This window comes from Cajanus cajan, chromosome 7 (genome assembly GCF_000230855.2).
Source record: "Cajanus cajan strain Asha chromosome 7, NIPB_CcT2T_4, whole genome shotgun sequence".
Taxonomy (NCBI): Eukaryota; Viridiplantae; Streptophyta; class Magnoliopsida; order Fabales; family Fabaceae; genus Cajanus; species Cajanus cajan.
The window spans coordinates 41,140,900-41,159,861 of record NC_138523.1 but is presented as its reverse complement, the minus strand read 5'-3'; the positions used below and the strand labels follow the sequence as shown (position 1 = coordinate 41,159,861).

Genomic DNA, 18,962 nt, shown 5'->3' with positions numbered 1-18,962 from the left:
CGGTATATGATGAGGAGCTAGCATGTCTTTATAAAATGTGAAGTAAGTAAACAATGGACGTGGCAACCACTTATAAATTTGAGTTGCAGAAAATGGTTGTTAAGTCACATAGAGAGAGAGAGAGAGAGAGAGAGAGAGAGAGAGAGAGAGCATAACGTTGAAGTTGAAGTTCCCGTGGCTTGTAAATAAAGAGGTAAGGGTGTGTTTGTTGAAGTCATGATAGTGTGAAGAGAATGGGTTGGAAGAGAAAAGCGAAAGAGTTGTTGAGGCCGAGAGAGGTGTTGTACCTCTTCACCATCACAATCCTGAGCCTCCTCCTCCCTCTCTCTTTTCTCCTCTTGGCCACTCTCTCCGGAGCCCAATACTATCTTCAAACCCTCACTTCGTTACAATTTTCACCACAACCCTTTCCCCGTCTATTCCACATCGCCCTCAACATCAACCCATGTATTCTCTACGTTCTCGTCTCCATTGTCAGCGTGGCAACCCTCATCCAGGGCTTAATGGGCAAAATAAAAATCACTCTTTTCAGCGACTCCCCATCACCATCACCATCACCATCCAGGTCCTCTCGTCTCTCCACGGCGTGGGCTCTCCTTTGCGCGTTCCAAGTTTGCGTGGGCCTGGGCATCGAGGGGAGCATTGCGGCTGGGCTTTATGACGAGGACTACGAGTCCAGTTTCGGCGTGGAGAGAAGCCTGGTGAGCAGGATGATTTTTCTGTTGGGCCTGCACGAGACCACCCATGTTTGGTGCAGGATGGTGGTCAGGCCCGTCGTGGATGACACGGTTTTCGGCGCCTCCCGGAGGGAGAGGTGGATTGAGAGAGTGGGCTTGGCGGCGGGCTTGGGCACGTTGTGGTGGTGGAGGCTGAGGGAGGAGGTTGAGACTTTAGTGGTTGTGGCGCAAGTGAAGAATGAGCAGTTAATGGATGTGGGACTTGGGGACTTCGTTGGATGGTGGTTGTATTATCTCGTTGTGACCATTGGGATGGTGAGGATCGTGAAAGGTCTCATTTGGATGTTCATGATTTCTCTCTGTACAAGAAGGCCCATAACAGAACAAGTGGAGGAGAGTCAGAACGATGACAAGGTCTAATTGCTAATTACCCTTCACCACTTCTGTAATTTCCTTTTTTCTTTTTTGGTTTTCTAATTCAGCTTCCCATTTTGTTATTCTATTTTCTTTGCTCGGGGACATTACAATATTCTATTATTTCTATACCAATTGTAACAAACCCCAAACCAATATTGTCAACGTATTATTGCTCAACATGTCCATAATTTGTTCTTTAATTCCAATGGGTGCCATTGGATAATCCTATTAATTAATAGGATGCCATCACTTACGACAAATCAATATGATATTCTTATGTTATAAGATTAAGCGCGTCTGAAATCTGAATTCAAGATTCTAGACCGGCTAATAATATTTTTTAGTCATAATCTCCTGCATTCGATTCTAATGTTGCCAATTTTTATTTATTTATTTATTTATTTATTTTGTGATGATGGTTTTAGTCTGATTTACTTTACCTGAGACGTAGAGTTTTAAGAGTACAAACTTTTCCATAATTATTTAGTGTTTACACAACTATGGATAATTATTCGTGATGTTTTATCTTTCTTTATTCCTTGGAATATGAAGGTAAGAATAATTATTTTTATATTTGTTAAAAGGTCATCCAATAATATTTTTGATATCTTTTATTTTTAGAAAAATGATATTCTCAAGAGTAGGATGTTTTATTCTCATGGTAGGTGGGTAGTTAAGTTATATTCTTATAGAATATTGGAGGTTATTTTTTATAATCCTTGTAGTTTTCATTTTTATTTAAATTTTAGAAAGTATTATCCGGAATATCAATCTCTATGTATTAAACATAACTTTCATCTAGCTTGTGAGTGTTTTAGGAATTTTTTTTCGACGAGAGAGTTTGTAAGGATTTTTTAAACTTTTTATCTATGTAATGTTGTAAGTTGTGAAAGTGTTATAATTATTCCTAATTATTTTATGTTGTTAAGTTAAGTTGTTAATCAATGTTGATAGACTTTAGAGTATGAGGATCTCGTAGAAGTTTCAGTTGTAGTAAGCAGGGGTCTCTAGGTAGTGATCTGGTTTGACCTCGAAGGGGATAGTATTTAAGATTTTTATTTTGAACAGATAAACTCTTTTCCCTCTGAAGTCTAAAGAGAAGATTCTAATGAGATAAGCTTTAATCTGTAGCTTCTTTCTCCTCTGAATCTTCCCTTTCGATGAGATTTTTCTTCTCCTTAGCTGATCACAAGTTGTTATGTTGTGATTCAAGTAATGGAAATCTTTAATCAAGTCACTGATCTCGTGTGGGGTTTCATTTCTTTCTTCTCCCTCACTTTTGAATTACCTAAGATAAGGGAAGCTAGATTCTTGCTTTAGTTGAGTTGTTGAGTTGTTGAATGATATGTTTGTTGTATGTTCGTGAATTATTTGCAATTTATGACTGTGTATGGATCAAATCAGAGTGGGTTGTAGTGAGAGTTGGGGTTTTGGGTTCTTGATGAAGAGTGTGATGACTTGAGAAGATTTTTGGTTGCATGTTGAATCTAAGTGTATATATGAGTTAGTTGTGATGTATATAATAGTTATTTTATATTGCATGTGTTGGAACCTTGTTGGGTTTCAGGTTTTGGCTCAAAATCGGGTTCTATATATATAGAATTTTGATATCGCGCGGGGCGTCGTTCTAGTTTGAGGATCTCTATCTCAATCATTTTAGGTTAGGATTGGTGGCGTTGGATGTAAGGAAAAAAGACTCTTCTCGGATTGAAATGGTGTCGGACATGTTTTGAATGGCGTTGGGCGTGAGAATGTTGAGAGGTCTTTGACTTGGTAATGTCGGGCCCAAAGCTGAGTGGCATCCAACGTGGCCAAGCTAGAGCTCTCCTTTTGGATGACGTCGAGTGTTGATATGGCAACGCCAAACATGAGTCATGCAGAGACTCTCTATCTAAGATGGGGTCAGACGTGGTGCTTTACCACAACAGATGCAAGGTCTTAGTGACCTTTGTCTTAACCACGCTGAGCGTGAGTTGTGTAGTATCAGGCGTGGGTAAGACAAAAAGTTCCTTGCCTTGATGGCGCCAAACACGGCATATGTTGCATCCAACGTGGTTAGGAGAATGAGAACATGTTGATGAATTAGATGATTGATGAGTTTTAGATGAATGGATGTATATGTTATATACTTTAAAGTAGTTAAGTGTCGTTATTCTATATATGATGATATTTTGAGATGAATGATGATTGAGAAGTGAATGTGAGTTGAGATGTGTGTTGGTTGTGTTGAATATATATATATATATATATATATATATATATATATGAAGTTTTCATGTTGTTGAGATTTAATGACCAACCTAGAACTAGAGGAGAGGTTTTTGGAAGTTGCATATCCCATTGTGTGGATATTGTCTTATGGAGCTTCAAGAGTCTAATTTGTTGAAAATCCTTCTTGAAAAGTTGAATCTTAAAGTGGATTGTTGTGTTGATTCTTTTCTAGAACTTTGTTGGTACGATTGTATCGTATGTGGACAAGATTGAGGCACACGTGTATAAAGCAACCACAATATAGGGGTCAACTCAAGCTATACTGATTAAAAGTAACCAACCGAGTAAAGTATGAACTTAGAAACTAAGTTCCTAACTAACTCTTGGAAAGGCATAGTATTTGAAAGGTAGTCGACAGACTAATCCCATAGGGGACTTAGTTAAGCTACCTAATGTCGTAGTATATTCATACCCAACTATTCTACCATGACAATAGTACTAGACTTTCTTTTTTAAGTGGTGACATCTAAGAAACTAAGTTGTTGTGTTGTGGATTTATATCTAATTTGCTGTTGATCTAAGAAACCCAAAAAGATCACCATGTATTATTGATTTGATAGGGTCAAACCACTTAATCTACTCATTTTGTGTTGTAGGAGATCTCCTAGTTGAAATACGTGATGATACATGTAATTGTTGTGTTGAAAATATTGTGTTGCCATGATGATAAATTTGTGTCGAGAATGTTGTGATGCTGAGTTGATATTATGTTGTGAAAAATTGAGTTGTTATGTTGATATGTGTTGTATACTATGATGTTTTGTGTTGTTAGTGTTGGAGATGATGATGTGATGATGTATTCAAAATTGTTGATTTTTGTGTTATATAAATGTTGATCTTTAAACTCTAAGCTTACTCTTGTGTGTTTCTATATGATTTTGACTGTGATGATCATAAGTGATATGAAAGTAGAGCAATGATAGGTTAGAGTCATCCAGTAAAGTCTAAGTTGGATGTATTTTGAGAACTACCTTTTTAATGTTGTTTTGTATATATTGTAGGGTTGTTTGGTCGGTAACTTAGGTTGTATAGTTTACTATTAGCTGGATATTATTGTATTTATACTATATATGCACATTTGATGAAGATGATTTATTGTTATATGCATGATATATGATATGTACTTAGGCACTAGTATACTTACAATCCTAAGATGTTAAATTTCCACTACTAGTAGTTGTACCGTTTAGTGTATGAACCAAGTTATTACAATTTAATTCAATTTTTATTTATCATAATTATTTATGAAATATCAATATTTTAAAATAAATTATCAATAAATAAAATATTTTTTATTATATTAAAAATTATTTATCATAAATATAAAATATTATTTATATATTCATGTATATTAATTTTAAATATAATTTATATATTCAAATTCAAATATAGTATTTATCTATATATATATAATTTATTGTAAATTTTAATAAACTCTTAAATATTAAATATGAACTTATATTTTACGCAAAAATATTTTTAAGAATTTTTCTTTCACGAGAGGACTTTTAATAATTCTGTTTTAACTTTTTCTCTAATTTGATTTTTTATTTATCTTAATTATTTATAAATTAAATTTTAATATTTTAAAATAAAATATCAATAAATAAAAATAATATTAATTATAATATAAATTATTTATTATAAATCTTAAATATAGTTTATATATTTAAAAATATCTATTTATATAAATTTTAAATATAATTTATATATTTAAACATAATATTTATTTGTATATTTTATTTATTATAAATTTAATAAATATTTAGTCCATATAGATTAAAATACTAGTTAACATTTTTTCTTTTATTTCTAGGAATAATATTTCGAGTTATATTATTTCCAGAAATATGATTCTCCAAAATATAATATTATTCCATAAAACAAACGTCTCATATTAATTTTGAAATTATTTTAAATTTTTAAAATAAAAAATACTGAAAGAAGTACTAAAAAATGAGAGAGAGAAAAGGTCATATTAACTCAAATTAAAAAAAGTACCCACTTATTTTATTTCTAATTTTTATTTTTTAAAATATTATTACTTAATTTAATTTTATGCCTTATGGTGCGTGATGGGGAAGGGGACTATTGCAGTAAACTGGGCTCTTTCACGGGGTCTTAAAGTAGCCCAAGTAATCGGTTGATCCATTCAATCTGAAAATTGTCTTGAATGTGATTTCAGAAAAGAAGAATAATGCAATTTTTACAATTAACATAAATGATTAGATTTCATAACTGATTAACATAAATGATACAATTTGATTAAAAAAATAAATTAATACAATTTTTTTTAATCTTTCAATAGACAATTGATTATAGTTTCATTTTTTTAAAATAACATTTTTTCACACATAACTCTTTATGCATTAACATTTTTTCATTCATGCTCTTGAATTTGAATAATAAATTAAAAAATATGATATTCATTAACTAGCAACACTAAAGATAAAGTTTTGTTTATTAGTTCAATTAAAAATTTATAAGAGCGACATTCTTTATGAAAGAAATTATATAGTATTACACATACTAACATAAGTTCAGCTTGTACTTTAAATGAAAATGGAAACACTAACTTAAAATTGTGAAATGTAATTTTAAAATGTCAAATATTTTTCCAATCATATTTCTTAAAAATGTATGACGAAGATTAAACAATTCATTTTCATGTTAAGAATTATTACCATGACATTTATGATGATAAAAACAACAATAATTAATAATAATGTAATTATTTTCAAGGTGACATTGCATATAACTTAAAAAATGTAATTTTCACTCTCATAATTACAGACTCTAAGTATTTTATATTTTTGTCTCTTTTGAAGATACATTTCACACACTAATTTCATAAATAATCTAAAAAATCCTCTTGATTTTAATTTGATGAAAAGCTTTAAAATTTGAAATGCTTGAAATTATAACTATTTTGATTGAATTATTTAATATGAGACAATTTAATTTTTACCATATGCAAAAGATTATTTTATAATATATGTTATTAGAAATAAAAAGTATCTTTATAACGCATATCCTTTCTTTTCTTTCTTACTTTCCTTAATCCAAATAACTTAATAATGTATTCATATTTTTTCGTTATCTATTCTCTTTTACTTCTTTCTATCAGCTTCTTTCATCTTAAAACCTTTCATCATCCAAATAAAATTTAAGTGAAAAAAAATAGAGAAAAGAGACATTGATATAGGTATATCATGTAATATTATATAACAAGTAGAGAAAAATAACAGAAATAATGAATATTAATGAAGTATTTTTAGTGGAGAATAATTCATGTATATCATTACTCGAAGAAGATAGGTGAATTCAATCTTTCAAAAAGATGTCAAACGCTATTGGATTCATGTAAAATAATCACACATGTAATGTGACTATTTTTCATATTTATTTTCATCTGTTTTGTTTCATTTTTTGCCATTACCATCGGTTCTCCAAGACATAATTCTATATTGTAGTAGGTAATTTTTTCAATCATTCTTTTCAATTTAAATGTTGTTTGATGGAATAACAATCAAATTTATAATGTATTCATTGACTAGCCCAGAATCAACCCAAGTATAAAATTGTCCAAATCCTAACATTAGACTCCAAAATATTTTTTATTTATTTATAGAATATAATGAATCAATTGTATCAACATTAATTTTGATTCGTTAATCATTATGTGAACTTAGCATTGTAAGGATTGAGTTCAATTCTAGTATTATAATTTTTTGTTGAATTTTTTTTTTTATGAGTAGCAGTTAATTTTCTTGTCACTCTCTTATCTTTAAAAAGATTCAACTTCAAAACTCGTTTTTAGGTCTTAAAAAATATGTTGGGCTGACACTAGGCCCAGTTTCCATATATACCCTTATTTTAAACATGGCTGATGATAAACACACCTCCACTCTCGTATAAGCACACCTCCTTTTTTAAAAAATATATATAAAATGTCTAAATTACCCTTAAAAAAATGAAATTCCTAAATTTACACCCTCTTCCCCGCACCCCCCTTTCCCGCATCCCACACCCCCTTCCCCGCATCCCAACACCTCCACTCTCGTATAAGCATACCCCTTCCCCGCACCCTCCTTCCCTGCACCTTTTCCAAATTGTGTTTAAGAAATTAGGTGGGCTTCTATTCAAGCCTGGCGGGAGTAACTTGCAGCATGCAACAACATTCTCATTTCTGTTTCTGGTTAATGCTGGCTATTTGAAAAAGACTAATCAACAGATTGACTGTGGTGGTAATGTTTTGGCTTCTCCAACGCGACTCAAAGAAATAGCAAGAAGCCAGGTATATATGCAAATTTTAGATTTAACTATACTTTTAAGTCCATATGATAACTCAACGATTTGTTTTTATATGTTTACTGTACATGTATACATTTATGCAGGTGGATTACATACTTGGAAGCAATCCAGAGAATATGTCATACATGGTTGGATACGGAGGAAAATATCCTGAAAGAATACATCATCGTGCGTCGTCATTGCCATCCGTAGATGAGTACCGTGGCCACATTGGTTGCAAAGAAGGATCCTTTTATTTTCAAACCCAGAATCCAAACCCCAACTTGCTTTCAGGAACTCTTAAACACTTGGGATGCGGGGAAGGGGGGTGTGGGGTGCTGGGAAGGGGGTGCGGGGTATGGGGGTGCGGGGAAGAGGGTATAAATTTAGGAATTTTATTTTTTTTAAGGGTAATTTAGATATTTTATATATTTTTTTTAAAAAAAGGGGTGTGCTTATACGAGAGTGGAGGTGTGTTTATCATCTGCCTTTAAACATTTCTCCTAGCTAACTTTAGTGGCTCTAGGCTCAAAAAATGTTGGGCCGACGCTAGGCCCAGTTTCCATATATACCATTATTTTAAACATCTCTCCTAACTTTAGTGGCTCTAGGCTCTAGCACCTCAGATATTTTAGATTATTATTAGCAATAGCATATTCCTTATATTTTCTTCAAGATAAAGTCAGTTTTTGGTTTTGTGGGGCTTTTCTAGGAAACAGCCAATCCCTTACTAAAAAAGACCATCCATCATTTTCTTCAACTTTTTCGTCACGCTGGCTGAACTTCTTAGGAAAACGTATGCAATCAAATCATTAAAAACTCGGGCTTTTTCTTCATAGTTTGTATTGATCCTTACATTGTTTTCAATAAAGACAAACCAGTTATGGCTGACGGCTGTGGTTGATGAAAACATCGAAATATCACATCAAAGTTGCATGTTTCCTCTCATGTTTATACGTTTAAATATTCCTTTTCGACTGTGAGTAAGGCCAATAAAAACACCAATGTCGATATATATCTAGATAAGTTCATTGCCTCGAGGGTAATTTGTTGATACCCTTTCCTTTTCCTTTCACACCTTTCAATTTCAACGAATTCCAGGGCGGTTATGACTCTTTACAAGTAGAGGATGATGTGTTCCAAGGAGAACACGGCTTCTCTGCTATACTGAGAGGGATGAATACTCTTCCCACTACTGAAGAGCAAAACCAGCAACACCACCAAAATGATTTCAACTTTGATCACTTCATGTTAGAGGATTTCAGCTTTGAACCTGTTCCACAACCAAAGCAGCCTCTTCAAGAAACTAAGGAACCAAAGAATAAACAAGTGCTGCCATCTTCTCTAGCATCATTGGAGCTACTGAGCCATTATGGAAGCAGGTTCAAGAGGGTGGAGAAGCAAAACATCAGCCATAGTGTTGAAACTTGTGTGAGTACTCCTCAAAAGTTGTCAACCGAAGAAATAATAAGATTGGCTGGAGCAAGGTATATCCAGCACTCTACACAATGGCATGATGATGTTTGCATGCCCATGCACCCTTATGGATTTGGCTTCGGGATTTTATCTGAGGAAGAAAATAGGGACGTGGAACTTGCTCAGTTTCTTCTTGCAGCTGCTGAGAGGGTAGGGTGCCAACAATTTGAACGTGCCAGTGTGTTACTCTTCCATCTTCAGTGGAACCCTTCAGGCGGTGGTGGAAGCCCCGTTCAGAGAGTTGTTTTTCATTTCGCTCAAGCACTTCTAGAAAGGATCAAAAGAGAAACGGGAGGAGGAAAGGTGGCAGTGAACAAGTCCGAGAACAATAACGAGGAAAGGGAATTGATTGGGAATTTAATATCGGATACCAAAAAGGCTGTTATATGCCATCAAAAAATTCCTTTCAATCAAGTAATGCAGTTTGCTGGGGTACAAGCTATAGTGGAACAGGTTGCATTTCAAACCAAAATTCATCTCATAAACCTTGATATTGGATGTGGGGTGGAATGCACGACTTTGATGCAAGCACTGGCTGAGAGGAATGAAAGGCAAGTTGAGCTTCTTAAGATAACTGCCATTGGACTCAAAGGAAAGACCGAACTAGAAAAGACAGGGAAAAGGTTAGTGAATTTTGCTGAATCCTTAAACTTGCCCTTTTTATATAAGGTAGTTTATGTTACAAACATCATAGAGATTAAGGTAGAGCAATTTGATATTGAAGATAATGAAGCCGTAGCTGTGTATTGTCCAATCATACTGAGGACTATGGTGTCGGATTCTGATTCCTTGGAACACTTGATGCGGGTGATCAGAAAAATCAGACCAACTATAATGATTGTTCTTGAGTTGGAAGCAAACCATAACTCACCCTCCTTTGTGAATCGCTTCATTGAAGCGTTGTTCTTCTATGCGGCGTTTTTTGACTGCATTGAGACCTGCATGAAGGAGGATTATGAGTGCAGAGTGACAATAGAGGGGATATTATCTGAAGGGATACGAAGCATTGTTGCTATGGAAGATGGAGAAAGGAAGGTTAGGAATGTGAAGATAGATGTTTGGAGAAGGTTCTTTGCGAGGTATAGAATGGTGGAGACCACATTTAGTGAGTCATCTTTGTACCAAGCTAACTTGGTAGCCAAAAGGTTTGCGTGTGGGGATTTTTGTACTGTGGGAAAAAACGGGAAGTGTCTAATAGTTGGATGGAAGGGGACCCCAATTCATTCAATCTCAGCTTGGAAGTTTCTTTGATGAGAAAATTTATTCAATTGTAATTTATTTCCTTAAGAATCTCTTTCTTGGCTTCTTTGATCCATGTATTCTAACAAAGATATAAGAATTCATCAATAAATTTACATCAAACCTATGGGACTTCATGAATAGATCTTGTATAGAAAGAATGAGAAAAAAATAGAGTAGGAAAAAAACTGTTTTATCAAATGAATTGAATTTATTAAATTACAAAGTTATCAACTTCTTTATATTCAGAGTCAAATTCAAATTAACTAGGTAGTTAAAACTGAAAATATATATTATTAACAAACTATACTATAGTTAAAACAAACTATATTTAAGATATTCTGAATATCAGGGAAATTGGTATTAGCAATTCAGGGAAATTGGTATTAGCTTGAGTTAGTTGGATTGAAATTTATAGTTTCATCATAAAAAAATTTAAAAAAACAATGCAAATAATTTATAGTTGCCTTAAGATTTCCTCACTGCACGGTGAAGTAGAGGTTATGGTGTTGAGTGTTGACACTTTGAACCGCATTGTCATTGATGTTCCCTGCAACGAAGTGGGATGCTATGACATTGATTCCTCAACATCATATTCAGCATGTTCTTATGACTTTGACAACTACCACTTACCATTCGATATACGCACGTTTAATAGTGCTGCAATTGAAGAATATATAAATAATCTTATCTTACAAATTAATTTTTCAAGAGTTATACACATTTTTTTTTCTAGGCAAAATGAAATATATTAAAAGCGAGTACAAGGGGTACTCCAACCCATATACAGTTAACTTAATAAAGATTAAGACATGCAGCAGGTGTCGCAACCCGAAAATTTCCGATCTCACGACTAATAGTTTAGACATCCTTTTGAAAATCTCATCAATTAAGGAATGTCCGGACGCCAGACTAATCCTTAATCAATGATTTTTGAAAATAAGTTTATGGAGTCGTCACCAATGTTTTACTCAAAACATTGGAAAAAGAAAAGATTTTTAAAAGTCCAATAATGGCTTTAATAACCAAAATTGGGTTCGGGGGTCGGTTACGTGTAGGGAAGGTATTAAGCACCCCTACAACGCCCTAAATTGGTACCCTATGATGAAGATAACGTAATAAGAATTAATAGTTTAATATTTAATCCCCTTTATTAATGATTATTTACATGAAAATTAAATTACACGATGAACCGCTAAGATATCTACATAATTGCGTTTATTATAATAATATGTAAAACAAAAGAAGAAAAGATAGAACAAGAGATTGATGAGTAATACCTCGTAACGAGCTTTATTGGATCTTCAACTATGGAGGTTTTAGGTGCTTTATGACAACCTTTCACACTACAATATGCCTCACAAAACTCAAGAAATACAATAGGAGAGAGATAGAGAGAAAAAAGGGAGAAATTTCGAGCTCTCAGGAGTGCTGGACGAAATTTTGGAGGTCCCTGAACTGTTGGCCGAGATTTTCTATTTATAGGCATCAGATGTGGGCCGGAACGACCCGTTCCGAATCCAAACGTTATGCAGCATTTTCGTACCCTAGAACCGCCCGTTTTGTGGAACCAGAACGGCCCGTTCTGATTTCAGAACGGCCCGTTCCAGGGTACAAATTTAAGCCCCTTTGATTGGTTTGGAACGGCTCGTTCCAACCTAACTTTTTTAGTCCTTTTGATTGGTTTGGAACGGCCCGTTCTGGTCTAGAACGGCCCATTCCAACCTACATTTTTTAGGCCTTTTAGAAGCCTCGGAACGGCCCGTTCTGATCCGAGAACGGCCCGTTCTGAAATTGGGAACGACCCATTCTGATTTTGGAATGGCCCGTTCCGGGCCACTAAAAAAGTTAATTTAGGTTTTTGGGCCCACTGATGTCCTATCTTGTTGTTTGTTTGCCTCCCAGACGAAATTGGGTGTCTACAACAGGTTCCTTTGCCCAATAAGAGAACGGATAGTAAAAATCAAGATCTTTAGCTTTCAGCCATTTCCAAGAGCGTAGTTTTATCAATTCGACCAGATCATTTGGAGATGTGAATTTATTAGTAAATACAGCTTCATTTCTCGCCAACCAAATACTCCAAATTTTAGCCAACCAGATCACCGCCCATTTGTACTGGCTTTTAGCACCACAACTCGGAAAGCCTAGAAACTGCTCAAAATGAGATATGAAATTATTTTGATGAGCAGCAAAGAGGCCACACCATTCCAAACACAACATTCAAACCTGGTATGCAAAGGAACACTCAAAAAATATATGGCAGGAGGTATCAAGACCTTGATTACACCACACACAACCATAATTAGAAGACAGTAACAAATTCCTCTTCGCAAGATTAACTTTGGTTGGGATTCTGTCAAGCATCACCCTCCAAGAAAAACAAGAAACCTTGGAAGGGACAAGCCTACAACATATGAACTTATGAAGAGGGATTTCTGCAAAAATTGAGGCATTAACAATTATATAGTAGTCTGACTTGACTGAATACAGTCCGCTTGGATCAGCTGACCACTTCCAAGAATCATCATTTGTATCATTCATTTGAACACAAGTTAGGTCCATCATCAAAAGTGATAACTGAGATTGCTCCCACTGAAATAATTGCCTCCTCCAACACCAATTCCACCCACTCTCCACCTCCCTACATAATTTCATATCCGCCACAGACATGTCTTTATTGTTAGAGATAGAAAACAACCTACTATACCTCTCACAAAAAGGTTTTGTAGTGCATCAAGGATCCCTCCAAAAGGAAGTGTTCCTACCATTCCCCACTACTCTCACACACTCCTTAGAAAACCAATTACATGTAATTGTTGCACCCTTTTCAATATTCCACAGGTCATACCACCATCTAGATACCCCTTTACGGCCACCTCTCCTATTCAAAGAAGTCACATATTTAATAGTGTTAGATATAGATATAATATAATTAAAGAGTGTATAAATATTCACATCTTATAAATTAATTTTTATAATTAAATATTATGAAAAGATATTTTTATAAAAATTAACATTAATTTAATATTTTATAAGATAGAATAAAAAAATACATTGAAGTAACATGTAGAATTGAGAAAATAAGAGTAAAAGCCAGGATGAGTAGGGAGATCTTTTGGATGTTATGAAAAGATGCCCGAATATTAAGGGTGTGCAAAAAATCTAAATTGATCCGAACCGATCCATAACCGATTTGATCCATATTGAAAAATCCGATCCATTTTGAAAAAAAATCCGAACCGAACCACTTTATAAAACCGGTTCAGTTATCCGATTCATTTTTACAAAGTGGATCGGTTTGGTTTGGTTTGGTTTTCTAAAAAAATCGATCCATATATGAGTAAAAAAGTGGATAACTGCACCGCACCGAATCGATCCAATTTCAAAAAACCCGATCCATATTTTAAGAAAACCAAACCGATCCACTTTATAAAAAATGGATCAGTTAACCGATCCACTTTTCTAAAACGGTTCGGTTCGGTTTGGATTGATTTTTTGACAAAACCGACCCATGAACACCCCTACCGAATATGCTCCCCGAAAGACGAAAGCAGAATATTATCAGACGACAGTAGTTAATGTGCATAGTTAATATCTATCAAAAAGTTTTTCTTCATCTAATTTAATACGAATATAGTCATTTTTAGCTGAATTATATGTATGTTGTAGCTATGTAAAGTAGATTAGAAAAGTAATAATATAAAAATTATAATAGGGAAAAAATAAAAGGTAAACGATTATTGAAGTAAAATCTTTTACTCCATTTTTACGCATTTTGAAAGTTTTTTTTTATTTAACATATAAAGTTTAAGATAAGAATTTTAAAATCAAATGGAAATTGTTTGATAATTTTATCTTAATTTCTTTAAAGTTAAAAGCTCTGTTCCATTCTTATACAGTCAATCGATCTACCTTATTTGGATGAGGGGAAAAGGAAGGTTAGCATATTATTTTTTAGGTTAAATATCTCTTTTGGTCCTTGATAACAATTTTTTGTTTTAATTTAGTCCCATTTTAATTTTAGGTTTCAATTTGGTCCCCAATAATTTAAATCATTGCAATTTGGGACTTCCGTCTAAATGATTTAAACGGAGTTAACTGGTGGTCAGGTGGATGCCACGTAGATGCCACGTAGGTGAATCTCAAAATATTTGAAGACACCTGGAACCAGAACGGCCCGTTCTGAAACCAGAACGGCCCGTTCTGAAACCAGAACGGCCCGTTCTGAAACCAGAACGGCCCGTTCTGAAACCAGAACGGCTCGTTCTGGTTACACTAATGGTGTGTAAATTTTGTACCTGGAACGGGTGTTAAGTCTCAATTTTACCTCTTTTTGGATGAGACTTATTGAACAAATTTCACTCATCCTTTGAACCATTGCAATATAATTGTTCTCTTTTTGGTTCATTTTGCATGCAGATATAACTAACCCAAATTCAGCTAACAATACCTTAATACACCTCATTTTTTGTGCAGGTATTGAGCTAGTGAATTGAGGATGGAAGACCTTAGGATTGGAAATCTAAGGAGCTAAGGAGCAGAGCAGAGTGGCTACGCCGAGCGCAATATGAACCGCGCCGGGCTTGAGAAGAGTAGAGCATTCAATATTCTGCAAGTTACACATGCGCCGGGCGCAAAACTACCCGCGCCAGGCGTGATCGAGACAGAGAGGCTTGAAACTCTCTGGAAGACATTACGCCGGGCGTAAAATGGAATTGCGCCGGGCTTACAATGAGGCAAAAAGTGTTCAAAAGATTACGCGCCGGGCGCGAAACCCTAATCTGATCTCCCAGGCTCGTATTTGAAGCCATTTTCGGGGGAGAAACCCCCATTCTCACATTGGGCGCCTCCAGGAGCAGCGGAAGGGATTCCCAGGGCTTGGGATCGTCCGTGTGCAGATCTTTCCTTCGGTTCTTCACTTCCTCTTCCATCTCTATTTTGTATTTGCCCTCATTGTTGTGAGTGGTTTCACCCATTTTGTGGGGTTAGATGTAACCAACGTACTCTATTGTAATCTTTATGGTTTTAATGATATATATACATGTTGTTTTATTCTTTGTTGTGTTTGTTTCTATTCTTAATGCTTGCTTTGGATTGATCACCCTTTGCATGATTTAAGGTTCCATGGGTATTGGAAAATAACCTTTGAAACTAGTTCTGAAACATATGCCTAGTGGTGATTGTATCTAGGGATAGAGCTTGACCCATTAGTAGTCTTAAACCCTAGCCCGTAATGCGGGTGTAGATATTGGGTACTCAAGGGATTGATATTCAATATCCGCACCTAGGCTCTTTCTTTAAGGGATTAGGTTTGAGTAAACTCTTGGGTTGACTAAGCAATGAATTCAACAAGAGATTAAGGATACATTAGTGTTACGTTTGGTGAAATCTGACCCCCACAACCTCACAATACCACAATATCATTCCTTACCTTTTCCACTCACAAAACAATATTTATTTACAGCTTTCATTCCAATAGTCACAACTTTGAATTCACTGCACAAACTATGAAATTGGAATTATTCTTTAGTCACGAATAGTCAATAAATGCTTATATTACCTTCTAATCCCTGTGGATACGATATTTTTACTACTTGAACGGCCGGTATACTTGCCGTGTTTGAGACCGTTGATTGAATCAAACTGATTTACAATTATAACAAAAGTACTTCAACGGAAATCTCAACAAGTTTTTGGCGTCGTTGCCGGGGATTAGAATGGCAATTTAGTATTTATAGCTATTTGTGATTTAATCCTTTATTGTTTTTGTTATTTTTTGTTAGCAATGAAGTGTTGGAACTAACTTGTGTACTCTAGTCTTTAGCTTTCTCTTGTATGCAAGGTACTGTGACCTAGATGGACCAATTCCTCTGAGCAGTTGCTGAGCAATCCTCAGATTGAGCACAAAGCAAGGAGGAACAAGAGCAACAGGAGGAGAAGGAGAGTAGAGCACTTCAAGTTGGTCATCGTCAGGCTCGGGACAATAAACAAGCGCTTCCTGGGAGGCAACCCAGAGATCTGAACTGTGTTTTTATTTGTTTTTCAGTTGCTTGTGTTTTTAACTTTGATTGTTTATGATTGTGTTAGAATTGTATGTTATACTTGTTTTTGGGACTTGTTTTGTGATTCTGCATAGTTTATGATATGTATGTTGTATTGTGTTGTTTGTATTTGGTATTATGTGTTAAGTGTGTGAATCATACTTGAGTGGATAGAGTTAAGTTGAATATGTTAGGAGTGTGAGGAGTGAAAAATGTAGGTGAAAGCTTAAGTAGAACTAATCACGCCGGGCTCGAAATAGCCACGCCCAGCGCACCCAAAGCCAATTGGTCTCTGCCGGGCGCATTTATTGGCGTGCCGGGCGCATTAATAGTTAGGTGCTCCAGGGGGTAGGTAACCCAGGCGCGCTCAGCGCATTTATCACTGGAAGGTCTGAGCATTAATCACGCCGGGCGCGCCATCTTCCAAGCTGGGCACATTGAATGCTTGCACGTTTGTAACCCTAGCCACGCCCGGCGCTGCACGGCCCCGCCCGGCATCATATCAGATAAGGCCAACCTTTGGTATTCTACTGATACCACGCCCGGCGCGATAATTTAGTGCGCCCGGCGTGACGGTTCAGGTGCCCATTAACCTCCCACTTTCCCACTTCACTCGTCATTCCCTCTTCCATTTCAAACAGACCCTCTCCCTTTCCTCTCAACTCCCGCGCCCCTCAGTCTCCTTCTTCCTCACACTCTGCTCACATTCCATCTCAAGGGCGCGCACTCATTCTTATTTTTCCCCAAGCACTCCGAACTCAAGTAGGTGTTCACAATCATTGTTTCCCTTTTTCGTTTTACTTTATTCTTGTTTTTCTTGTTTTTGGGTTCCTAGGGTTTCTGTTGACCCACATTGGGGTTTGGGGTTCAAATGCTCTCATATAAGGCAACCCCTGGGTGCAGTCACGCCAGGCGCGAAGAATCACGCTTGGCACAAACGTGACTTGAATTTTTTTTTTCGTTGAAGCTAAGCCCGGCGCGCCTTCTATCAAAGCCTCGAAACGGCCCGTTCCAATTCCAGAACGGCCCGTTTCGGACTTTGGAACGACTGTTCCAATTCCAGAACGGCCTGTTTAGAACTGAAGAACGGAGTTAACTGGTGGTCAGGTGGATGCCACGTAGGTGAATCTCAAAATACTTGAAGACACCTGGAACCAGAACGACCCGTTCTGAAACCAGAACGGCCCGTTCTGGTTACACTAATGGTGTGTAAATTTTGTACCTGGAACGGGCTGTTCCAGATGCAAAATTAACACACCAACAGTGTAACCAGAACGCGTCATTATGGTTTCAGAACGGGCCATTCTGGTTCCAGAATTTCGTGCACAAAAAAATATAGTACAAAGCATTTCAAACACTAGATTTGGTAATATTGTTAAGGCTTAAATATGTTTTTAGTCCTCAAATTTAAGACAAATTTGTTTTTGGTCCCTCAAATTTAAAACTGTTATTTTTAGTCCCTGTAATTTTCAAAAATCTTGTTTTAGTCCCTTAGGTCACCAATAACATATTTGTAAGTGACTAATTAAGACAAATATGCAATATCAACTAGATTTAATGTGATATTTTCACTAATAGGGACATCAATAGGTATATTTTATGCAATAATATTTGATAAATTTCTTAACAAAATTTGAATATAAGGACTAAAATAAGATTTTTTGAAATTGCAAGGACTAAAAACAATTTTAAACTTGAGGGACCAAAAACAGATTTACCCTAAATTTGAGGGACTAAAAACATATTTAAGCCTATTGTTAATGGGGATTGATAACTTCAATTGCTAAACATTTGGGCTATACAGTGTATCATTAAGGATGATGCAGTATATCACTAAGGACAATGATAACAAGCTTTATTTCATTGTTAGTCAAACTAGAGTGAAATAATTTCTATGAATTTTTTTAGTATATGTTATGTTCTGAATTTTTGTTTTCAGTTTCTGAACCATGTTTCTGTCTTTGAATTTATGATATATTATGAATTTTTATTTTCAAATTTTGAATCACATTGTAGCATTTTAGTCAAGATTTTGAACTGGATAAATTCAAACCAAAGAAGGATTTTGGAAGGTCTTATCTTATTTGATTTTTTTTTAGTTTTATTCATAAATAAATATTAATTTATTGTATTTTTTATTTATTATATTTTTATTAATATAGATATAATAAATAAAAAAAATACAATAAAAGCATGTTTTGGAACGGACCGTTCTAAATTCAGACAGCAGAACGGCCTGTTCTGTTGCACTCATGTTGTGTTAAATTTACATTTGGAATGGCCCGTTCCATTTGCAAAATTAACACATAACAAGTGCATGCAGAACTGGCCGTTCTGGTTTCAGAACGGGCCGTTCTGGTTTCAGAACGGCCCGTTCTAGTTCCAGACAGTGTTTTAAAAACCGAACTGGTGAGAGTACTGGGTCAATGAGTCAATGGTTAGACCGGTGGGTCACTTATTAAACCGCATGACCCGGTTTCTATTAAAAAAAATTAAAAAAAAATATTTGTTATACATATTTCATACCTATAAATTTTTAAAAAAAATC

The 18,962-nt window shown here is 35.3% G+C and overlaps 2 protein-coding genes across 2 annotated transcripts; both read left to right on the top strand.

Moving 5' to 3' along the window:
- LOC109808736 (uncharacterized) lies at nt 1-1,294 on the top strand. The gene has a single exon (XM_020371853.3). It carries the CDS (start codon nt 234-236, stop codon nt 1,095-1,097), a length of 864 nt encoding a protein of 287 aa, XP_020227442.1. The 5' UTR covers nt 1-233; the 3' UTR covers nt 1,098-1,294.
- Nucleotides 1,295-8,428: 7,134 nt separating this feature from the next.
- Nucleotides 8,429-10,438, top strand: LOC109806982 (scarecrow-like protein 18). Its single transcript, XM_020369514.3, has one exon. The coding sequence runs from the start codon at nt 8,835-8,837 to the stop codon at nt 10,383-10,385; it is 1,551 nt and encodes a 516-aa protein (XP_020225103.1). The 5' UTR covers nt 8,429-8,834; the 3' UTR covers nt 10,386-10,438.
- Nucleotides 10,439-18,962: the final 8,524 nt, after the last annotated feature.

Excerpts from the sequence above, each read along its gene's own strand:
- LOC109808736 (XM_020371853.3), top strand. The coding sequence starts at position 234 with ATGGGTTGGAAGAGAAAAGCGAAAGAGTTGTTGAGGCCGAGAGAGGTG.
- LOC109806982 (XM_020369514.3), top strand. The coding sequence starts at position 8,835 with ATGAATACTCTTCCCACTACTGAAGAGCAAAACCAGCAACACCACCAA.